Genomic DNA, 26108 nt, shown 5'->3' with positions numbered 1-26108 from the left:
GATGAATAAATGTCTGAAAGACAAAATAAAGGAGGAAAAGGTAAGAAAAAGGAGAAAAGAAATCATGAAGGAAATAAACATGTTTCCTTCATTCTCTGAAAGAAAGAAAAAAGAAAACTGAAAGGAAGGAAGGAAGGAAGGGAAAGATAGAAACAAAAGAAAGAAAGAAAGAATAAGGGAAAATAATAAGAAGGGGAAAAATAAAGAAAGGAAGAAAGAGTGGAAGGGAAGAATGAAGGGATGAGAGAACGAAAAAAAGAGAAAATAATGGAAGGAGAGAAAGAACGAAAAGAAACAGGAGACGAAGAGTGAAGGAAACCAAGGTAATTATAAGGAAAGAAAGAATAAAGGAAATTAAAAAAAAGATATTTGATAAAGAAGGAAAGTAAGAGAAAGAAGGATAGAAAGAAAAATGAACAGAGAGAGAAAGAGAGAAAAGAAAATGTCTAGGAAAGAAAGATAGGAAATAGATAAATGGTTTATTAATAAAAATCAAGACATCATCGCGGCTAAGGCCGAAGTGCGATGTATTCAGAAGGTAATAAAGACACAAAAAATATTCAAACAATAACACAGATAATTACAAAATAAATAATACGGATAAAGTATTGGAAATAAAGATATATGGAACAAAAAAAGGGCAAGCAGAAAGGATAGGGTCTGTATAAAGGAAAGAAAAAGGGAAAGTTCAGACTTCAAGTAAACAAAAAAATCCAATTATCTAATAAAAATCATAATTTCATTTGGTGTTTTTTTAATGTATTTTTAAAATTTAAAAAATAAAATGTTTTAGAAATGAATAAAAGTTCAAAGTGAAACATATTGTTAAACTTAAAAATTAGATGAAACATCGCGGCATCGTGCACACCAAGACTCAAAACGAAAGCTGAAACAACTAGATCTATAAAAAGTCAATAACTTGTTCCTCCGATTACATCTCCAAATCATTAATCTGAGAATCCATAGCATAATTATAAAAATTCCCCGCCGATTTTGTGACTATTTTGGTGGAAAAACTGTTTATCATGTGAGATTGTTTTCACCATTGACATGATTGAGAATTTGCTTCGATCCTACATGCCTAGCCTGCCACACACAGGCAGGAGGCCAGTTCGTTTGCAATGTATTGGGTCAGCAAGAAATCACCGCAGAACTTGCAAAAGTTTACAGTAAATAGCGATTTAATTGTTGTCCCTGCTTCGTTAGCTGTTGGTTATTTAGTGAAAGTTCGTCACTTTATGATTAACTACATTTTGTTCAATATTCTGAAATACGGGACAAATAGGTGTCCCGGGAAGGGTTTGTCGGGACGCCGGGACACAGGAGCAAAATACGGGACAATCCCGGGAAATACGGGACGTCTGGTCACCCTGGTCTTTAGTTTATGGAATAATGTATTTGTGTGTGATAAATATTGGGAATCAGTACAGATTCGAATTGCTTTTTTCTGTAATAAGTATATTGTATTAATTTTAGTTTTTGCACATGTTGCCCAAACTATGTTGCAATACGATATATAAGGCAATATTAATGAATTGTATAGTATGACAAGAGTTGTATGTGGAATTATATTCTTCATTTTGTAAAGTATACCAACGTTTCTAGAAATAATAGTAGTTATACAACGTACATGTTCATTCCAATTTAAATTTTCATCTATTGTGACACCTAAAAACTTTGTTTCTCTTTTCCTTTTGAGAGGAATATTGTCTATGTTTATATTATAAGGAAATTCGTTACCATGTAAGTGTGTATGCTTGAAATATATAAAGTTTGTTTTGTCTATATTGAGTGAAAGCTAATTACACTTAAACCACAAAGATAGTTTTGGTTACTCACGGTTAATTATATCTACTAAAGTTTCTAAGCTATTATGTGAACAAAAAATGTTGGTGTCATCTGCAAATAATACATATGATAATAAAGGTGTTACAGAAGTCAAATCATTAATATATATTAAAAAGAGCAAGGGGCCTAGGATTGATCCTTGTGGAACTCCGCATTGTATTAACTGAAAATCAGAAGAAATATGATTGTGAATTACATATTGTTTTCTATTGGACAAATAACTCTTAAACCAAGATAGTGTAATTCCGCGAATTCCATAATTTTCAAGTTTTTTAAGTAATATCTGGTGGTCAAGAGTGTCAAAGGCTTTGCTTAAGTCCATGAATACGCCTATTATATGTTCTTTATTTGCCATTGCATTTGTAATTTTATCATATATTTGAATTAACGCCAGATCAGTCGAATGTCCTTTCCTGAATCCATATTGGTTAGAATTTAGAAAATGAAAAGTATCTAGAAACTTATAAAGTCTATTGTAAATAATCTTCTCTAATATTTTGGAAATGCTGGGAAGAATAGAAATAGGCCTGTAATTTGTTATTTCATGCGGGTTGTCTTTTTTAAAAACAGGATTTACCTTTGCAATTTTTAGGGAATCAGGACATATTCCAGTGCTAATTGAGAGATTGAAAATATGACACAAAGGAGATGTAAGATAGTGTATGATCTGCTTAAGAAGGGCAGTACTAATTCTATCAATTCCCTGTGATTTGCTTGATTTTAGATTTTTTGTTATTTCAATTAATTCCTGAACATTTGTTGGGTTAAAGAATAAAGAAGAGTTAATGGGTGTGGGAAGAAATTTTCCAAAATTTTCATCAGCTCTGTCAAATTTGTTTGCCAAGGAGGGTCCTAAGTTAACAAAAAAAGAATTAAAAGTATCAGCTAAATCTTCTGAATTTATTGCAAGATTATGAGCTGTGAAATTATCTTTGGGTGATGTTTTGGGTTTCTTGCCAATCAAATCATTTATAATCTCCCATGTTGCTTTCATGTTTGATTTGACTTTGTAAAGCTTCTCGGAATAATATAATTTGCGAGAAGCTCGAATTGTATTGGTTAGTCTATTTCTATAAGTTTTGTATTTATTTTTGTTTTGAATAGAAGGGTTCTTTAAAAATGCCTTGTAAAGTTTATTTCGGGTACGTATGGATCTTAAAATTGCTTTAGAAATCCATGGCATTTTTGCCTTCTTTCTTTTGACCTGTGATATCAGGGGAAAATTTTTCTCGTAAAATGTCTGCAATTTATTGTTAAAATTTGTGTAAGCAATGTTTGGATTAGACTCATGAAATACATCCAACCATTCTTCAATTGCAAGATCCCTTTTAAACGATTCAATGTTATTTTGAGATTCATTTCTATACATTGTCGATTTGAGTATATTTTCTTTTGGAATATCATTATCGCAAAATGAAAAAACCGGCAAATGATCCGATATATCAGATATTAACAATCCGCTGGTAATATCTCTGTTTAATATATTTGAAAAAATGTTGTCGATAAGTGTTGATGAATGGTTATCAATTCTGGTCGGTTTATCTATATGGGGATAATAGCCAAATGAATGCATTGTGTGTAGGAATAAATCGTGTTCATTATTTTGGGATAACAGGTTGATGTTAAAATCTCCCATCAAATATATTTGTTTCTCTTCTTTTCTAATAGTATGAAGGCATGTTTCAAGGTCTTCACAAAATAAATTTACTTTATCATGAGGGGGTCTATAAATCAATCCAATAATTATATTTTTGCTTTTTGGCTTCGTGATTTCTATGAATAAAGTTTCACTCTGTTTTAATGATATTTCTTTCCTTACTTTGAATTGTAAATGTTCACTGATGTAAAATGCTACACCTCCTCCTCTTTGTTCTTCCCGGTCACGCCTAATGAGATTATAGTTTTGCAAACTGAATATGTTAGGTGAAGTATTGTGAAGCCATGTTTCCGTGACACCAATAATGGAAAATTTGAAATTGTTTAAAGTGAAAAGTAATGATTCCAATGACTCAAAATTTTTGTTCAAACTTCGAGCATTAATATGAAGCAAACTGAATTTATGTTCCATGTCTCTAAATCTAGAAGTAAAATCTTCAGTTGAGTAATAGTTATTATCAGATGATATATTGTTTGTATTGAAAATAGAAAAAATGTCCATGTCATTACTCAGGAGGAATATTTAATATTACCAAAAACTTAAGATTATTGGTATGACATGTGATTTGTGTGTAAATTTTCTGTGTCGTGACAGCAAGATGGTGATGAGATGAAGAGGCTTGTTCAGAAAATATGTGATTCAAAATCTAGAAGAGTATGATCACTTTATTGAAAAATTTCAAAATGATAATTTTGTTGTCACATAAGGGCAATCCTAATATGATCTGGGAATGGGGGAACTGAAAGAAGTATTTCTGAGACTGAAAGAAATGTGGAATGCTATGCAATAATAAGCACAGAGAATTCAATACAAACAATATCATTCCCGAAAAGGGAACTTTTAAATTTGGTTTTGGGACAGATAATTCCTTTTTGTAACAAAGAAGTTGAGTCTTGCCGACATTTTATTTATTGTCCTGAAGTTAAGCGATTATGGGAAGAGATGAGTAATATACAGTAGCGGAAATCTCTCCTCAAAGGTAGGGGGTACCGGGATTTGACAAGCAAAAGAAAAAACGTTATCACGCCAAATGTAAGGTGATTTCGACCAAAAGATATTTGACACCCCCCAAAAAAATGAATAAATAAATAAGAATAAATAAATAAATGAATACAAATAAATAAATAAGATAACAAATAAAAAAATTAACAATAAGTTATCTACCAAAGAGTAAGGTCATCTCGTCCAAAATACATGTTTTATTTCGATTTTGAATGATGTTTTCCATCATAAAAGACAAATAATAGTAGGGGTATTATGCCCCCTACTATTTTAAGTAGGGGGGACGCGTCCCCCTGTCCCCCTGGGATTTCCGCCCAGCATGGTAAAGTATGAAGACAGTTGGAAAACAATTTTCATGGGGATATCGTATAGTATATTATTTTTAGTTAAAGAAAACGGGGAATATTGCAAACCGTATATACAGAAAGTGACACAAAGTCATAATGTAACTATTATAAAGATAAGGAATATCAAATAGCGTTATAAATGAGAAGCTGGCCGGGTACACTTAAAAAAATGATGGAAACAAATCAATGCATACTTATCTTGGATGGCTTGGTTGCTTCATTTTTGTTTCTGTTTGTTTTTGTTTATCTGTTCAATCAAAGAGAAGGTGTATGTATGTGTGATTATTGTGACTGGGGGAAGGCGCCGTTGTGGGTAGTGGTGAGTTTTGAAATGTGGGCATCAGTGATGAGGGGGACTAGGGTAAGAGTGTGTATAGGGACGTTTTAGGCAAAATAATGTTTTATCATTTCTTTTTAAATTTCCTTTTTTGTACAATTATGTGCAAAAGAGATTATGTTTTAAAAAAAAGATCTTTAACAAAGTCTATTTTATTTGTTCATTGACATACATATCTGTTTTCACGTTGTTAAGTAAGATAAATTGGGTAGTATATTTAATTTGTAATAACTCTGGACATGTTTTGTAATATAGTTGATATTGGTATATTTCTTTGTTTCATAATGTGAAAATTTTTATTTATAATGAATTGACTTGTAAACATATTAAGAGGAAGAAAATACTTATTCAAAACCAAAATTCTAACGAAATTATAGATTTACTCCAACTATTATGTATAGGAGTAAACTTATTCAGAAGTAGAATTTCCTTTTCTGCTCTCCTTAAGACAAAAATCCCCCCTTGGGCACTTCTATCCGACGAGTACGTGGTTACCAGGCGCGACCAAAGAAACGCTTAAAAAGGATCTCTTTTTCAAGATTGGGCACGTTTGTTAAGGCCCTAAACCGCAAATTGCACCTAAACCGCAAATCGCCGCCTAAGCTTGTAGAAAAAAGTATTTTTGAAACGAAGGACCTTGGATGAGTGGTTTCACTCCCCTGGTAACATTTAGTATTAAAGTTTGAAAATTTTTGAAAATAAGCTACTATTACTACTACTACTACCACTACTACTACTACTACTCCTACTCCTATACTACTACTACTACTACTACTACTACTACTACTACTACTACTACTACTACTCCTCCTACTCCTCCTACTCCTCCTACTACTACTACTACTACTACTACTACTAAAACTACTACTACTCTTACTGCTACTATATACTACTACTCTTACTGCTAGTACTACTTCTACTACTGCTACTCCTACTACTACTACTACTACTACTACTACTACTACTACTACTACTCCTACTACTACTCCTCCTACTCCTACTACTACTCCTACTACTACTACTACTACTACTACTACTTCTAAAACTACTACTACTACTCTTACTGCTACTACTACTTCTACTACTGCTACTCCTACTACTACTACTACTACTACTCCTACTACTACTCCTTTGTGTATCCCTAATTCTCCCCTAGTATAATCTAACGCCTGTAGGTTTAAGCAAAGGAAAAGGGAAGAAATGAAAGGCGGAAAATAAAGAAAGAATCGCTATAAATAATTTTTTAAATATTTATTATAATCTTTTTAAAACTTTAATACAAAATGTTACGAGGGTAATGAAGCCATGTACTCATATTATTATAGTCATAATCAGTACGAAATAGTAGTAGTAGTAGTAGTTTTAGTAGTGGTAGTAGTAGTAGTAGGAGTAGTAGTAGGAGTAGGAGTAGTAGTAGTAGTAGTAGTAGTAGTAGTAGTAGTAGTAGTAGTAGTAGTAGTAGTAGGAGTAGCAGTAGTAGAAGTAGTAGTAGCAGTAGCAGTAGTGGTAGTAGTAGTAGTAGTTTTTTAGTAGTAGTAGTAGTAGTAGTAGTAGTAGTAGTAGTAGTAGTAGTAGTAGTAGTAGTAGTATAGGAGTAGGAGTAGTAGTAGTAGTAGTAGTAGTAGTGAAACCACTCATCCAAGGTCCTTCGTTTCAAAAATACCTTTTTTCTACAAGCTTAGGCGGCGATTTGCGGTTTAGGTGCAAATTGCGGTTTAGGGCCTTAACACACGTTTGTTAAGGCCCTAAACCGCTAATTGCACCTAAACCGCAAATCGCCGCCTAAGCTTGTAGAAAAAAAGTATTTTTGAAACGAAGGACCTTGGATGAGTGGTTTCACTCCCCTGGTAACATTTAGTATTAAAGTTTGAAAATTTTTGAAAATAAGCTACTATTACTACTACTACTACCACTACTACTACTACTCCTACTCCTATACTACTACTACTACTACTACTACTACTACTACTACTACTACTACTACTACTACTACTCCTACTCCTCCTACTACTCCTACTACTAAAACTACTACTACTACTACTACTCTTACTGCTACTACTCTTACTGCTACTACTACTTCTACTACTGCTACTCCTACTACTACTACTACTACTACTACTACTACTACTACTACTACTACTACTACTACTACTGCTACTACTACTCCTACTCCTACTACTACTCCTACTATACTCCTACTACTACTCCTACTATACTACTACTAAAACTACTACTACTACTACTCCTACTCCTACTACTACTCCTACTACTACTACTACTACTACTAAAACTACTACTACTACTACTACTACTACTACTACTACTACTACTACTCCTACTTCTACTCCTACTATACTACTACTAAAACTACTACTACTACTCCTACTACTACTACTACTACTACTACTCCTACTCCTACTACTACTCCTACTATACTACTACTAAAACTACTACTACTCCTACTTCTACTACTGCTACTACTACTACTATTTCGTACTGATTATGACTATAATATGAGTACATGGCTTCATTACCCTCGTAACATTTTGTATTAAAGTTTTAAAAAGATTATAATAAATATTTAAAAAATTATTGATAGCGATTCTTTATTTTCCGCCTTTCATTTCTTCCCTTTTCCTTTTCCTTTGCTTAAACCTACAGGCGTTAGATTATACTAGGGGAGAATTAGGGATACACAAAAAAAACACCAAAAAAAAACACAAAAAACGGCACTATGTACAGCCCAAGTTGCCCAACTCCCACCATAACCAAGAGTCCAAAACCAACAAACAAGAAGAACAATAATGATAGCCTTTTAGGGCCCCATGGGAGACCAACTTTATGTTGTATGAGCACCCTGGTAAAATATTTAAATAAATAAATAAATACGTGTATCAACAAAGGGATCAACAACAACATTTCTCATAAAAATGAGATCAGCGCCCTAGTTCTAATTCCTCACTCTTCAACCTCTATCCTTCTGCGATTTATGTTTGCCGCCCTCTGTGTTCACGCCTCTTACGCGCACACGGTATATTAACAAGGACCGTGTGCGCGTAAGAGGCGTGAACACAGAGGGCGGAGTAGGAGTAGTAGTAGAAGTAGTAGTAGTAGTAGTTTTAGTAGTAGTAGTAGTAGGAGTAGGAGTAGGAGTAGGAGTAGTAGTAGTAGTAGTAGTAGTAGTAGTAGTAGTAGTAGTAGTTTTAGTAGTAGTATAGTAGGAGTAGTAGTAGGAGTAGGAGTAGTAGTAGTAGTAGTAGTAGTAGTAGTAGGAGTAGCAGTATAGTAGTAGTAGCAGTAAGAGTAGTAGTAGTAGTAGTTTTAGTAGTAGTAGTAGTAGTAGTAGCAGTAAGAGTAGTAGTAGTAGTAGTTTTAGTAGTAGTAGTAGTAGTAGGAGTAGTAGTAGGAGGAGTAGTAGTAGTAGTAGTAGTAGTAGGAGTAGCAGTAGTAGAAGTAGTAGTAGCAGTAAGAGTAGTAGTAGTAGTAGTTTTAGTAGTAGTAGTAGTAGTAGTAGTAGTTGTAGTAGTAGTAGGAGTAGTAGTAGGAGTAGTAGTAGGAGTAGTAGTAGTAGTAGTAGTAGTAGTAGTAGTAGTAGTAACCAAGATTTTACCAGGGGGCTCGCTGGGGGGGGGGCGGCACTCGGATTTTGACAGAGTAAGGGTGTGCGACCCTAAATCTGAAACGGAACCCTGAAGAATTGAAGTTGCTATGAAAATGAGGGGCTTAAGAATTAAATTTAAAAAGGTTATAATTTTTTGCTCACTTGCTTTACTACCTTGCAATTTTTTAAAAGAAACTTTCACACACACGCCATTTTCGGCCCCCTCAAAATGTTTGGCTCATTACGCTTCTGGGTATAAGAGCTGCACGTAGTCATATTGCCACACCCCATGGGAGGGGGGCTCCAATTTTTGTTTTATTTAACCAAAGATATATTTTGAGTACAAAAAAAACATTTTTCTGCAACGAGACGCTGTCAAGTCAACAGTAAGAAATAAAGGTTCAAGTTTGCACCAATAATGTAACTTCGACAACACCCTTTGAGGCGTAATCTGACACCTTAGTTGGGGTTGCAAAATTAAAGGGGAATCCAACTCAAATAAAAACTTATTTTCAAAAGAAAAAGAAAACTCAGACAAGTTGATAGGTGAAAGTTTGATCGACATTGGACAAGCAACAAGAAAGTTACGATTTTTTTAAGTTGCAAATATAGGTAATCACTATACCCATGGAGACTTCAAATTGGCCATATAAGAGGTGTCATAGTGATGCAAGGCAAGGACTACTCTCCCATGGACTCCAGTACTTGGCTAAATGTCATTTTCCCAAAAGTTTTATTTCTAAAATTATATTTTTTCTTTCATGAGGACATAAAACAACTACCTAGGTGATATTTAGATTAATGCCCCAGGGAAATGGGTACTTAGGAAAATCCATAAATCCCTGATAACTAAATACATGGCCTATGGGAAAGTTGTCCTTGCCCCTTGTCATAATTTACTTACCCAGTTGCCAATTTGAAATCTACATAGTATTAGTGATCTTAATTTTAAAGCAGTAACTTGTCCGATTTCCTTCAAACTTTCACCATTCTGTTTAATTTATTTTTCTCCTTCCAACACAACATTTTATGGCCAAGGCTGGATTCCCCTTTAACTTTGTTTGTTTACGGCATTGATCGTTTGTGCCATAAAACGGGGGTATATGTTTTGATGGGGTATAATATTTCTTGGTTGAATTACATGAATTGTGGGTGTACAGAGTTGCACAGCAAGGAACTCTCTACCTCTCTCTTTTTTTTACTTTTAACCCTTCTCTCTCCCTATTCTCCGCTTTTTGACCTGGACCCCCCCCTCTCTTTATCTATCTCTCTAAGTCTTCCCTCTATCTTCCCTATGAATTGCCAGTCAAAATTGCATAACTTATAACCCTAATTTGGGTTCTTAAAGGAATCGAGAGCAAAAACTCCGAGGGCAGGGAAGGGGTGGGGGCAGTGCACTATCCACGTTGAACACCATGCTCAGCTTATACTCCTGTTCCTATAGTGGAGCATTGGGCGGCAACAGAGCTTATCGAACTTTGGCGGACTTCTGCTGAAGCCTTCGCCATGCTCATGCATTGACTTTCAAAATGGACCCTATTATAGGCAAGTATAATCAGTGGCGTAATGAACCAAAAAATATGGCGTATCGCGTAAAATCAATAAGAATTTGCGAGCGAGCGAAGCGATCAAGCCAAAATTTCGACCTATTTTTTAATAGATTTTGATCTAATATTCGAAAAAACCAATATCATATTTCACCCTTATCCCTTTCCTTTTCTCTTATATTTTTTTTCTTTTTTTTTCATCTGTACGCCCATGCAAGTATCATACTTCGATCTCAAAAACACTAAAGCAAACATATTTCGTCATGTTTTCCACGCCATTGCATCATATATTTTAGTGATTAGTGAAATATAGGCCTGCATATACCATTCACAACCTGTAGAAAAGTGTATATACCCTTTTATTGCAATTTGTAAACCCCCGCCAATCGTGCATTGGCCCACTTGGTCGAGGGGGGGGGGGGCGGGGATTTTTTCGAAATCGTCATGTATAGCTTGTTATAGATAATAACATTATTTTATTCTTATGGGATTTCGACAAGTTTACACGCAGTCCAACTCGGAAATTAGAGCAAAGATTTGAATCCCATGCAATGATCTTCCCCGAAATAAAGACAGTTCACTCTTTTCAACCTTTCTTTCTCACGGAGAGTTTTTAATAACTAGACATGAACATGATTTTCCTCCGTCAAAGCTTCTAAGTTCAGATAAGATGGTGTAAAATATAAATGAATAACAAAATGGGTGCTGGAAATCAGTTTCCATTTATTAATCAGTAAGGAATAGATGAGACTTTAGTAATTTCTTGATGGTGGTTTCAGATAAGGTCTATTTGGGTAGATACGAAGGTTTTGTGATGACATCGTTCAATACCCAGATGACCCCGTTGGCAACCGACTGGTCGGCTAAGATAACTTCCGCATCGTTCACGTACAGGTAGACTGGCATTGCTGTGAACAAAAAGAAAAATGGATTTTTCTTTTTTTGTTTTAGCGTTGGAAAGGAGAGATATGATGCACAGTGTTGATTTTCGCCATGATTTACAATGAACAATTGTTAGTTTTGATGTTTTTGGGTAATTCTCGTGCTGTAAATCCCTTGTTGAATATAAGAGAATTAGAAGAATATCTGGCATTAAATGTCAAAACTTATAATTCGGAGTGCTCTCTGTTGTAGAAATGGCAGCTTCTTTTCAGATTTTTTTCTTCATGTCTCTCCACACAACGTCACAATAATCTAATTTACTTTGTTATATTGTTTTATTAAACATCTATTGTATATATCTCGAGGTATATAATGTCTTGTTCTTTAAAAAAGTATAGTTTTGGTATAAGATCTGTTCTAAAAATAATATGTAAACATGTTCATCCCAATTAAGATTATTAATTGGCAATGATTACACCGAGATGATTGCAATTATACACCTAGGAACTTAAACCAAAATACCTTGTAAAGTCAAATATGTAAATCAATAACAATATCACATTTTATCATATTTTAGTCACGTAATGCTCCTCTATAACAGTGGCATAAAAATAATGTAAGATGGGCTATAGGTCATATTTGGCTAGGTTGCTTGACAGGAATGGGGGGGGGGCGATATGGGTATATAAACCCACAAAATTAAAACTCATTTGTACTTACGTTTAACATCCCTTAAATGCTCCGGTGTCATTGGGTTAAACAGCACATTCTTCCCTTCAAGGGTGGGGATAACAGTTCCGGGCCTCATGACCGTAGAGTACCAGGCGCCTGGAGCCACGTGATAGGTCAGGAGCTCTGTAAGTGCGGTCTTGTTTGCCATCAAAGCCGTGACGTTTGCATAAGGAATCTTCATCCAGGCATTGTTACAAGGGGCGAAGATGGTGAATGGGCCTTCACCTGGAAAAGAAATATGCACATACGTATATTATAAGTATGATGAACAATGAGTTTTTGACCTTCTTGCCCCCTCCTCTGAATTCTCTGCCTCATTGGTAAAACGTATCCAGCAAACAGATTTGAAACAGAATGATCCATAACAATTAAAGGGAATCCAACCCAAATGAAACCTTGTTTTTATAAGAAAAAGAAAAATCAGACAAGTTGATAGGTGAAAGTTTGAACAACATTGGACAAATAACAAGAAAGTTATGAATTTTTTAAAGTTGTAAATATTGGTAATCACTATACCCATGGAGACTTCAAATTGGCCGCTTATGTGATGTCATAGTGATGTAAGGCAAGGACTACTTTTCCATGTACTCCAAAACATATTATGGCTATAATGTCATTTTTCCCAAAAGTTTTATTTAAAATTTCATTTTTCTTTCATGAGGACATTAAAACAATATACTACCTGGGTTATATTTAGATTACTGCCCCAGGGAAATGGGTAATTAGGAGAAAACCACAAATCCCTGATAATAAAGTACATGGCCTATGGGAAAGTTGTCCTTGCCCTTTGTCATAATTTACTTACCCAGTTGCCAATTTGAAATCTACATGGTATTAGTGATCTCAATTTTAAAGCAGCTATATTTTTCTTATTGCTTGTCCGATTTCTTTCAAACTTTCACCATTCTGTTTAATTCATTTTTCTCCTTCCCAACACAACATTCTATGGCCAAGGCTGGATTCCCCTTTAACCCTCGATCCGCTTCAACATGTCCGACAATTATTCATGTATTTTAGAGGGAGGGAGGGAGGGGGGTGCTCATGCTCGCAGTGTATTGATATGAGTGTATGGGGTACTTTGTGGACTAGTAGTTTCGACTCTCGTCTTCCACACTGCTCGGAGGGATGTCGGTTCGAATTCCAGCCATGGCGTGTTAAGTTCAGTAAGAAGTTTACCCACATTGTGCGGCACTCAACCTAGGTGAGGTGATAACCGGCAGGATCTCCATGAATGCACCGAGCGACTTTAGCAGCTGGAGCTCCAGTCGGGGTAATAAGTGCTCCATTGAATAGGCGACTATAATAATCGGCGCCACATAAATGCTGTTATTATTATTGACAGTTAGTCAACTTTCCATATCGAAAACTTGCATACAGTGTACCGGACGTGTAAAAACATAGCAGACGACGTTTGCAGACCTCGCGATCATCGTATGACTAGTGGTGCAGAATGTTCCATTGCGGCTTCATGGGGGAAATAGCATTACAGAGGGATAAAATGTCTTCACAAATAATGTTTCAGCGTTGATTCGCAATATCTTATGTCGATTTCATAATTTATCCTTACATCTAACATCATTTAAAGTGAAATGAATAAGCAAACTTAAATTTTAGACTTACCAGTTGCAGTGATAAGCTAGGATGCACCCCTCGTATACATAATGGACCCGTCACAACATTCAGAGACATCCAACTTTCAGAGAATAAAATTGATTTTTGTTGGCAAAAATAATGGTATCTGATATATTTATATCCATAGTTCGGACTGACAAGTTATATATTTATATATTCCTAATAAAATGTTCAGCACTGCAAAGGAAAGAGCTAGAAAACCGCTGTGACTCGAACAACACACCGACGTACACAAAAGCTCTGTCCAGCCCTATGTGTTGAATGCACGTCGAGTGTAGGTTTGCTCTTCGGACATCAGTATCACAAAGAAAATCTTCTCTGATTTGATGATAAAAGTGCACTATTTCCTAATTAACCAATCTCCATGGTTCTTTCATGAGTATTTGCCTTACAATGTGCCCTTTATTATAATCTGGGCGGAAATTCTTGATACTATCACCCAACGATTTGACGACGGATGTAATCCACCCGGGTAGGCCCTACTATAAAAATTTCCCCCTAACCCATTATCCCAATACATATTCCTGACTATGGATGGTTTTTAGTGATTTCAATGTAATAAAGTGCCATATTTCACACCAATTGAATGTAAAAAAAATTATGATCATCTGATAGAAGAAGTTATTAACATTCATTTCAGGGGGGCGGAAATTCTATATGAATCAACGCTTGTCCTTGATACACATTTGTTTGTGAAAAAAGGGGTATGATGCAAGGGAATTCTGCGTGTAAGGGTGCGCGCGTGCAGCGAGGACCTTCTGTCCGCTAGTTTTCCATATATGTTGATTTGGATCGACTGACAAGCACTGTTTCTATGGTAACTATCGGATGAAATTGCAGGGGCCGCGGAAGCAGGGGAGACTGAGGCTGAGGGCTGCTTTTTCAAAAAAACGTGTACAAAAACGTAAAAATTAATTATGATTGTGCAATTTTTTTTGCATGGTCAGCCCCCCCCCCCAGTGGCGTAACTACGGGGGGGGGGCATGGGGGGGCACGTGCCCCCCCCAATCGGATGGCCAAAAAAAAAAACGGGGAAAAGGAGAAAAAGAGGGAAAAAGGAAGAGAAACGTAGTGGGGAAAAGAAGAAATTGTTGTTTATCATAGTGTTATATTATGTTATATAACATAAGAAGCATTTTCACAACTTTATGAAACATTATTTGCTTAATTGTGTCTTCATTGTTCCTGGTGCTCGCATAGACTTTTTAACGAGACATATAAAACTGCTGTACTAAAGCCTCCCGTTTTCAAATTAATATACAACAAAATAATATATTTCCTCGCAATTAGAGTAATTATTGTTTTAAGTAGTGATATATTCTTCTTTTTCATGACTACTGAAAGTTATTGACCAATTTTAAGGTCTTAATATAAAACATTTCCTGTCCGTGCTAACGTTCGCATTAGTGGATTGGTGAGATTTCTGCTCTTCATGAAATCCTAAAATCAGTCCTTAAAATGTCAATTTTTCTGATCTGAATATCAAAAAACTTTAGCTCGCGCTTCGCGCTCGCATCATTTGGTTAGTGAAATACATGGGGTCTTAGTGAATTCCTACAAACAAGCCTTGGAATGCCCCTCTTCATGTCTGAATTTCCTAGATTTTCAGTTCGCGCTTTGCGCTCACAGTATTTCATTAGTGAGATGCGTATGATAATCATGATTACATTGACTTCAAAAAGTGCTCCATGTGTTTAGAGGTAATTCTAACAAAATCAGCAAGCGCTTGGCACTCGCATTAGATGACTATGGTGAGATATGTATACTCTGACTTAATGGATTCGTAACTATAGTCCTTAAAATATCCATGTTTTGAGGTCAATATATACAAAAATTTCAGCTCGCGCTTCGAGCTCGCATCATTTGGTTAGTCAAATACGTAGGGTCTTAGAGAATTCCTACAAACAACCCTTAGAATGCCCCTCTTTAGGTCTATATTTCCTAAATGTTCAGCTCGCGCTTTTGCGCTTGCAGTATTTGATCAGTAAGATACGTATGATAATCATGATTACATGACTACAAAAGGTGCTTCATGACTGTGTTTAGGTGTAATTCTAACAAAATCAGCAAAGGATGGCACTAGCATTAGATGACTATGGTGAGATATTTATACTCTTAATGGATTCTAAAATATAATCCTTAAAATTTCCTTGTTTAGTGTCAGTATATACAAAAATTTTAGCTCGCGCTTCGCGCTCGCATTGTTTGTTTAACGAGACAGTTAAGTATCATGATTACAAAACAATTTCCTTATAATGTCAATTTTTAGCCCTCAATATCAAAAATTTTCAGCTCGCGCTTCGCGCTCGCATTATTTAATCAGTGAGATACATATTCGTTTGATGGCACTGCATGTCCTTAAAATATCTCTATTAGGTCAGTATACCTGTCAACTGAGCGCGCTTCGCGCGCTCCCTAAGTGACCCGAAATTTTTGCTGTGGCCCCCCCAATGCCGTGACCCACGGTACGCCACTGCCCCCCCCCCCCCTTTGAAACCGTTCCGCGGCCCTTGAATAGGATTAGTCGGAGAAAATGTCCGACAATTCCTATAACGAAATTTCCCCAGGGGCCCGTTTCTCAACACCCGGACAAGTCAGTTATAACTTTATCCACCAACTAAGGAGTTATAGTTGCAATCATACTAAACACGTTTTACGAAAGGCTTCCAAACTAGAATCCCTTATATTGATACTATTGGCAGAAAGGGCAGACGCGACGTATAGCCTTTGTCACAAAATAGCATTATTTTCAAAGGCAAAATTATAATAAAACTGCTAATATTGGGATGAATTGGGAAATAAATCTAATAAAAATAATGGCAGAGGCAAATATACATCATACATAATCAAACCGTGAAGATTGAATGAGAAAATGAAATATTCACGACTCAAAAATCACATGTGACGTTGAGATGGGTACCCCCTGGATATCACATTTTAATAGTTTGCGGAAGTAAACCATGTAAAGGTTCCCTTTGTAAAATGATAATTATACGCTTTTTTATGATCCAAACATCAAGATATAGTGTAACATAAAATGTTTTATATATTTAGATACCGAATCATACCATTTGACAAATTATATGCCTAAATTAGAGATACAATTTGTCAAAATGTTGATAAGGGTCTGGAAACAACGGATATGAGTCCAGTTAGGCTAAACTATGGATGGCCTGACGTGGCAGAATATTCATCAATTCAATTTTTTACTATTTCAAAATAAATGGTTTTGTGGCATTTAATCAACGGTGTTTAAAGTTTCTGTGTATTAAAATTATTGTTGAATGATCAATCCCACTCGTTTTGTAATGCAATTTCAACTTCTATGATTGATTGCGTAAGATTGTAATTGTCGAGGCCCTTTTGCATGTCAAACTGTATCCACGTGATGCCACTACGTCATCAAGAAAGAAGTAATGACAGGTTATGAGGTGTCATAATATTTAGTCAGGTTGTTTTCCCCGATCTTGGCAAAGAGGGCTTCGAAAATAGTTAGCGGACAAGGAGCTACCTATCTCTGATTAAGTCAAGAAGTTAGATTTCGATTTTGAAGCTAGATTGTGGAGCGTTAATGTGGCCCAGTGGATAAGTCTTCTGACTTTGAAACAGAGGGTCGTGGGTTCGAATGGCGTAATTTCCTTCAGCGAGAAATCTATCCACATTGTGCTGCACTCAACCCAGATAAGGTGAATGGGTACCCGGCAGGATTAATGCCTAAACCCGGGGTAATAATAATAACAACGCGCCTCGGAATAGAATATTTCTAGATGGCGCTACATAAATGCCTATTATTATTGCTATTATTTATGACGCTGTTGAGAAACGGGCCCCATGCAGGAGTGTAGATAATCCTCTGCCACATATACATTCATCCACCCCCCCCCCATCATCGATGGGGGGAGCGAGACTATCTAGAGAAGGCGTAATTTTATTTTAATTGATAGTGTAGCAGGGTCCAACAACAGTGTTAAAAGACGCAGCCTCTCTTGAATATGCTTTCCTTTCTTCTACTCTTTTGAAAAAGAAAAAAAATCCACGGCAGGCCTGTCCCCCCTATAGCACCGCCCCTGCATTACACCTATAATACATTTGATCATACTCACCTGTGAGGGCGGATTCTATGCCAGCAAACTCGATCAACTTCATGGTAGCACTTAGGCCAGGTATCATCTTCATTGCATCCACTAGGCTTCCCATTGGGATTGGGTAGATGACTCTGTTCATACCATGTATGACGCCATTTTTCGCCTCCTTGTCAAACATAATTATCTGTGCTCCATTAGCAGCAATATAAGTGCGCTGTTGAAACAAACATTAATAGATTCTTGAAAAAAATACTCATTTTCGTTTATATTTTCATTTATTGTTTCTGCAACTTTTCATCGTTATACAATGATGACAAAGAAAATTGTCGTTTTCGAAGAGCAAATGATATTCTCATCTATTCTGTCTAAACTCTGTGCTATTATGGAAACTTAAAAAAGACAAAACTTTCCTTACATTGTAGGTTTCTTATGTTTACTGAGTTCTTTCCTGAACTCGTGAATGGTCACGGAAAAGGCTATCTTGTTTATTCCTTCCGAAACAGTTAAGAATGATTTGAGAGAAATATGAGCTGATAAATTAACATTACACTGTCAGAGATCTATGCCACTTTTAACTATCCATAGTTAAACTACAATTTTAAACCAGAGTCAAAATTAAACCCGACTTCGGAATACGTTCATCTCTTCTCTATATTCACTTTAGCCACGCCATATTAAAAATCATGGATCTAGAAATCAAATACACCCACACAGAATTTTATAGGAAACAACGTAACCACCATGAACTGAGAGATATGACGATCATTGATTTTATACGCTAATCACTTAATATTTATTTTAACACATACACAACAAAAACTGTGGTGTTAACCGGTGTACATAGATGACCACACCAGTTATTTTACACCGGTGTTAAATTGGTGGTGTTAGTTTTACACCTATAGGTGTTATTACAACACCTTTTGTTGTTACATTTACACTCTTTAGTGTTATGTTTAATCTCTAGGGTGTAACTTTATAACACCTCAGGGTGTGGTCCTCTATTAACACCAATTGGTGTCAGTTTTAACACCGCAATTTTTACAGTATATATCCACTAAAAATAGCTATTCGCTTACTAATCTCGTGCGCAAATTTTTTTTTTAGAACTATCTCTACAACCAACTTAATGAAACGTGGTGCAAGGTCATACAAGGAGCAAGACAAACTATACTTGTCATCATTTTTGTCTATCGGGTTATTTATAGATTTACAAAACTGTCTACTTGAAGCTTTTTTTTTCGTGTATTTTTAAATTGTTTTAACCTATTTTCCATTCTTTATTAATTTTTATTTATTACTGATTTGATTTTTTTTAACCCATAGCTTTGGTGGTCGTACTTTCGCGGCGCCACAACTGGCTAAGACAATGTCATCATTCCACTTTTGGTATACCTACCTGCCATCCAACGTTCATATTGATACGTATCTGGACTCCCTTCAAAAGGCTTCCAGCCATCAGATTATCCCTGATCATTGTCGTCATCACTTTGCCCTCGATCACGTGGGCCTTTAGGATGTTGACGAGCAGTGTCATGTTGTTCATCATGTCAGGTGTTAATACAGCAATGGCGTCGTCGTTAGGGGCGAAGATAGTGAAGGGGCCTGTGCGAGACAAAAAAAGGTTTGATGCGTCAGTTTGATGCGTCAACGCCGAGTCAATGCTGTAAAATAGTTCATGTGGTATACGTGATGCACTCTCAGTAAAGTCGAGCACACACTATGCGATTCATTGCGATCCGAATTTCAAAAAAATTGTAATATAATTTGATATGAACATTCCAACCGATAAAATCTCAGCGATCAGAGTTCACAATAGTGGTAGAACTACTAAAAGTTCAGCCTACATGGTCTAGTTCAATTAAATCCTCCCTTTAGGAATATAAACAAATTCAACTTTTTACGAATTTTACGCAATACGCCATATCTACATCCCTCGTGTTGTTTTGTTTTTTTGCTCGGAACGCCACTGGTCGCCATCATGGCACGAAAAAGTTTAAAATTTAGGCTACACTGTTAAAAAAAACCTGATTTTACAGAAAAATAAAAGAAGATTTTGCAGAAAGCAATACCAGAATCATTCTTTAAATTCATGAAACAGGAATTTTTCTGCAATTTAACAGAACAGGTCTGTTAGAAAAAGGGGAAAAGAGTGTTTTATTTAAGGAAATTTGTAAGATTACACACACCAAATACCAATTTCCTGTAAGATTACGCAATCTGGTAAGATTACAGGTGTTCTCGAGACTCTGCTGCAGGAACTTCTTTTAGTTTAAGGATAAATTTTCTAACAGTGTAACAGGTACACTTAACTCTATCAATTTGACATTATGTTATGTAAATAATAAAGAGAAAATACCTCCAGTATTGAGGGTATCCTTAAGCCCAGCCATCTCAATCAATCCAACAAGTTTGGTGTATCCCAGTGCTGTCAACTCGTCCACAAGTCCCATAGGTGCAGTTTCTTGCAGCGCGTACGCAGCCTGGTCGAAAGGGGTGGCCATCGCCAATCCGCACAGAGCGGCAAAAAGCATCAGCATCTTCATCTTGAACGACTAAGAAACTTTCAACCCAACATGAAACTCTGAACTCGTCTGATGAGAATGCCCGAGATATTAAAAAAACACGAATTTATAGACCTTTGCTAGCCCCTTTTATCATTATTTGAAATTTGCTGATGCAGGCACTCGCCACAATACCCGATAACCGGACAAATCAAATATTTACCGTCTGTGGTGGCCACCAAGGACATTAAATGTTTGTCATTCAAGATTATAAAATCTTAGGTTATCTAACCTCCAAGCCAAAATGTTCGTAATGATCTATAAATATAGATTATCCTGATTATGTTCATCCTTGTGATAACAATTATATAAAAGTTGATGGATGCGAGTGAATAAAGAGATTCTACCAGAGATCATGAAAGTTCATCTATCAGTGTTGGTCGATTCCTTGAACATCGACGCCCTAGCTTCACTTCTTCTGTAATTTGTAATTTTCAATGGCATAAATTGGTTTGCCAGAGTTTTTCTTTATGGCAAATGTTTTATGCAACAGGCCCCTGATTGGTTACTGGTCAGTATTTGAGCCAAATGCGCGTGTAACAATGATCTTGATTGGTCGGTTCATTTAACGATTGATCCATCTTTGGGTGATGTCCCCTTAACATCAACAAGTTACTAGTGACAGGGAGCCGCGGTACATGTACTTTGAGAGAGGTGTGAAAGAAGCGATTTACCTCCGGGCGTTCAAACTTTTTCTCAATAGGGACGGAGGGCGATACAAGCTTCTGAGTGTCTTCGACCCAGGGGTGGATCCAGGACTTTTATAGGGGGGGGGGTACAATTGTGTAAGAACGGCATGTTCACATTAAAAAAAATCGTTATGGCTCGGGTGGGGGGGGGGCAGGCCGGATGTGTAACTGCAACGACTCGATTATCGATCGCTTCCAGGTCAAATCGGGTCACTTAGATCGTCGCTGAGGAAGGCGGAAGGCTGCAGTTAGCAGCCGAAAATTTCGAAATGATTCGGATTTTGTGTGTTGAGATAAAAAGTTCAATATTTTCATGGATACCATCATTTATCTTAAGAGTACACTGGCCAATGAACGGGTAGTATCATTTCATTTTCCTCGTTCGCGGCTCTTTCTTTCTTTAAAATAAGAATACTATATTGTTTAAAAAAAAAATTGATATAGAAAGTAAGGTGAATAAGGCGTAATAATATTTTAACTATACAAGATGGTTTCTAACGCTAAAAGATGAGGTGAGTATAAGATACCTTAATGTATAAATACTTCTCATTATCTCGGTCTTTGTCGTATTTGATAGAAAATTCCACTACATACCAAAGTAAAATGTTATCCTTTCTCGCATCGCTCGTTCGAAAAAGTCTGCACTTTTTCCAACAGCATATGGCTATTGACAACATTACTGAGTCAATTTTGAGTCACATTTTTATAGATAGGGGAGAGTGTGACAAAATATTGTTATGCTGTTTATTGATTAAAAAAGAACGTCTAACTGACCATTATTTTAACAATGATATTGTTTGAACCTTTTCAATCTGCATATACATGATATAGGAAATGTGGTAGAAGCTGCTTTGGTTCGTGTATCAAATTATATTCTTCGTGCTGTTGATGACAAGAAGGCTGTTTCCTCCTTGTGCTTGATCTTTCGTCAGCATTGATACTGTTGAAATGTTGTGGCATAAGGGGAGTTGTACTTAATTGGTTTTCATCTTGTCTTCATGAAAGATCGCAGGTTGTCAAGATTGGTGAATATATGTCATCTCCTGTTAAACTTCATTTCGGCGTGCTCCAAGGTTCAGTCTTTGGTCCGTTGTTTTTTGCCATAGCTACTCTAGTCCTCTGGCAAAAAATACGCATAAACCCCGGGGAAGGGGGCACTTCCATTTACGAGTGGATACCATGCGCGACCATGGGGTCTCGAAAAGCACCCTAAACACGTAATTTCCATATTCTGAAAATGCACCCCTTAAATTGGCGTGTGAAACCCTTATCACGTTACGTACGCAACGTGCCCTATCGTGAAAAAGACATCCTTTTTACGTGTTTTTTGGTCGCGCATGGTATCCACTCGTCAATGTAAGTGCCCCCCCCCCCCCGGGGCATAAACACGACGTAAACATATATGTGGATGATACACAATAACATTGTATGTTTCGTTTTATCCAACCATGTAGGGTCAATGATCCAACTGACCCTGCTAGTAAGTTGTCAGCCAGGCTTCGTTTAAAAATACAATTATGATACGCGGTCATCGATGCTTGTTGATTGTTAATTCAAGTCACAGAGTCATTTGATTATAGGACCGCACTATACAGGTTGGGGACTCCTTGATTAAAGCTATGCCATCAGTTCGAAATCTTGGTGTATTTGACCAAAATATGTCCATGGATGCAAATGTAAAGAATATGTCAATCAGTATACTATAATATAAATGTTAACAGCTTTATGATCGTCCTTGACCATAATTCTGGTGCTATGCTTATACATTCATTTGAACTATCTCGATTAGATGTTGGAAATGCTCTTCTTTTTTTATAACCTCACGCAATGTCACGAATGTCAATAAACTTCAGTATGCTCAGAATGCAGCTGTCAGGGTTTATCTGGTCCCGGGGGGGGGGGGGGGGCACTCAGTATATAATGCATAGGCCTAGTTGGTATGTGCCTCGGAGGGGACCCCCATTTTTACACTCAAATTTCCGTTCCAAGGCATAGCATTTTTGTCTTATTGAGAAAAAGAACAAAGAAAGCCGCTCCAAGGCATAGCATTTTGTTCTTATTAAGAAAAAAAAGAAGAAAGAAATCCGCTCCAAAGCTTTGCATATTTTTCGTTACGCCGTTCCGATCGCATTGATCTGCTACAATGAGCCGCAATTTTGGTGAAAAGCGGCCGCAGAGCTCAGCCGGCGGATCGAGGCCGCGCTAGCTGCATGACCGTTCCGTTCCGTAGGGATGCATATACGCGCTCATATGCTGGCGATCCGATCCAAGGACCCCCGTTTTTACAAACATTTGTAGTTCCGAAGCCCGTTCCGAGGACCCTCCTTTTTACAGTAAGCCCGCTCCGAGGCCCCCGTTTTTTGTCTCGCCTGCGGGACACCCCCATCATTTTTTGGTCGAGTACCCCCCCCCCCCCCGGGTATCTGGTACGTCAAAATATCCCTACATTTCCCAAATTCTCATAAATTTTCATTGGTTGCCAGTCCGGAAGAATTTAAAATACTTCTTCTCACTTGGAAAGTGTTAAATGGTATGGCACGAAAATATCTACAAGACCTTGACATGGCTTATAAACCAGATCATGGACCTATAGGTCCATGACCAGATACACCAGCTCGCAGCCTAAGATTAGTCTGCTGGGCAAACCCTTCACTCGAAATAACGGTCTGAATGTGCAGCCTACTCATGCCTTGTGTACTGAAGGCTCTCTCTCCTGTATTGGAACAGCAAGTTTTCTATGTGCTAGTCTTTGCGTGGAGGCACACTTGTTGATCAAAGTTCCAATGAGGGTCTGTGCCTGCAGACTAGCCTAAGATCATCACACCACAGCAACACGTCTAGCGTATGGTGCGTAAGCTTTCTCTTCCTCAGCACCTTCTCTCTGGAATAGTTTCCCGTTGAATTTAAGAATTATACCATCACTGGAGACCTTCAAATCTAAACTGAAGTCTTATCTTTACTTTCTAACAGTATTAGTTATTGGTGTTACGATATCAGTATGGATATCTAAGCACTCCATACACCTCCCGCAACATGGATACCATGCCTGTTGATTGACCTGCCTAGCTGGCCTGTATAATAAACCTGTATATACGTTCATACCAAAGTCTCCACCAGAGTCCTTTGTATTGGATCATGGTGGCAGCTGAAAACAGTGATCGCCTTTGAAATGACAGGGGATCAAGTAACCAGATACTGTATTGTTGGGAAGTAAACTGCATGTCTTTTTACCGAAATTCGCATGCTTCATAACCTACTAACCCAACGGGCGCCCGCGAGCCGCTCGCCCGCTAGCCCCGGCTATCGCATCGCTACTGTACCGTACTGTACTGTGCATACCCAATGCACTGTCACAGCAAATCACACAGTGTTGTGAGAAGGAGCGAGATGCTAACGGTAACTGTAAACAATTAAATATAGCCTAAGTAAGTTATAACTGTGTTCAATCACTGGCACAGAGGTCTGCATCATAAGATCAACATACACTAAAAGTTGATAAAACCTAAATTACTTAATTTTCTGGACTGGAGTGTGAACAATGAATTAATATTTTCCTAATATTAATTGTAAATCTGGAGTGTGAGAAGTGAGTGGGAGTACCAGCATTTTCACTGCATGAAACACCTAATGACATTCACACAGGGCTGTGAGTGCGTTACAGGTATCATCACCAGTCGACCTGTGACTGTAAGGAGCGTTCACACGTGGATATAATCAGACATTAATATCTACACTCATTCATTTAAATACCTAATACGTACAGCGAACATACACAATGAGTAGTGGAAAATATCCAGAAATGAACTGGGAGGCAACAGACCTACCCGAAGAGTTCCAGCTTTTCAGACAAAAAATGGAGCTGATTCTAGCAGACCAAGACATAACTGATCACAGAAGAATGGCTTTAAAAATCAAGATTGCTGTAGGCAATGAAGGCTTGGGTCGAATCAATGCATCGGGGCTATCAGAGACCGATAAAGAAAAACCGCAAGAGCTATGGAGACTATTAGAGGCACAGTTAAAGGTCAATATCAATTTTCGCATACACCGCTTAGAGCTAATGCGGTACAGACAGAAACCAGATGAAACGATCGATGAATTCGTAACCAGGTGTAGGGACAAAGCCAAAAATTGCGATTTCGAGGAAGCTGAGTTAAATGAGCGAATCATGGAGCTAGTGATTGCGTCAACTCCAAGTCTCGAATTCCAAAAGTCATTGCTAGATCAACTGAAAGGTTACAAGGTCGAACAAATTTTGGTAGAATGTCGTAAATACGAGGCAGTTGCTGCGAGCCGACAATGTCTTGAGACACTAGACCCTAAACAGAATATCGATTCGTTCAAGCGTAGCCAGGGACGAAAAGCATGTGGTAACTGCGGACGTTTCCACAAACCTCGTCAGTGCCCTGCGTATGACGATGAGTGCCATGCCTGTGGCACCAAGGGCCATTGGGCCAAATTCTGTCGTAAATCGAAAAATGATCGTAGTCGTAAACAGAATTGTAGATCAGATGACCAAAGATCAGACACGGTATCTGATGATCGGAAACCAAGAAAAAACAAATCACGATCAAAGGCGAAAAGTCGAAAGAGTAAACCAATAAGCGAAATGGACATAACACATGATACTACCACAGATCATGATCATTATCAATCTACAGATAGTCCATTCAACGTAGCACAATTTGACACCATACACACTAATGGACCACACACAGTTGTAAATCCAGAAGGTACTGTAGCATTTGCTAACATTGACATAATATGCCCACAGAGAGTAGGTCAACATAAGCTTTACCTAAAAGTGGACTCGGGGGCAAGTGCTAACACTATCACAGTACGTACCGCCAAAGCAATTTACGGTCCAAAGTGGGAATCAGTAGTGAAACAAACAACAATAAAACTTATAGCTTACGGAGAGACACAGATTCCATGTAAGGGTACACTGGACATAAAGTGTAGATACAAGAGTACAAAATGGTCAACACATACATTCTATGTAGCAGATGTCAAGGGTCCAGCGATCCTAGGGTTGTTAGGTTGCACTGACCTTGGAATTATCACAATTCACTCAATGGACAACAAAACACCTACAACTAAACCTAAACAAACACCTATCACAAGTGTAAGGGATCTCAAACAAGCATATCCAAATCAGTTTGACGCTATTGGTAGTTTCCGAGGG

The 26108-nt window shown here is 37.3% G+C and overlaps 1 protein-coding gene across 1 annotated transcript; it reads right to left on the bottom strand.

The window, feature by feature from the left end:
- Positions 1–10934: 10934 nt before the first annotated feature.
- Positions 10935–20216, bottom strand: LOC121425302 (periostin-like). Its single transcript, XM_041621327.1, has 5 exons — positions 20061–20216; positions 19070–19390; positions 17689–17884; positions 11942–12178; positions 10935–11247 (listed from the first exon to the last, which is right to left on the bottom strand). Exons 1-5 carry the CDS (start codon positions 20214–20216, stop codon positions 11126–11128), a joined length of 1032 nt encoding a protein of 343 aa, XP_041477261.1. The 3' UTR covers positions 10935–11125.
- Positions 20217–26108: the final 5892 nt, after the last annotated feature.

The sequence above is a fragment of the Lytechinus variegatus genome, chromosome 12 (genome assembly GCF_018143015.1).
Source record: "Lytechinus variegatus isolate NC3 chromosome 12, Lvar_3.0, whole genome shotgun sequence".
NCBI lineage: Eukaryota > Metazoa > Echinodermata > Echinoidea > Temnopleuroida > Toxopneustidae > Lytechinus > Lytechinus variegatus.
The sequence above is the reverse complement of the archived record's forward strand: the minus strand, read 5'-3'. Positions and strand labels throughout refer to the sequence as shown.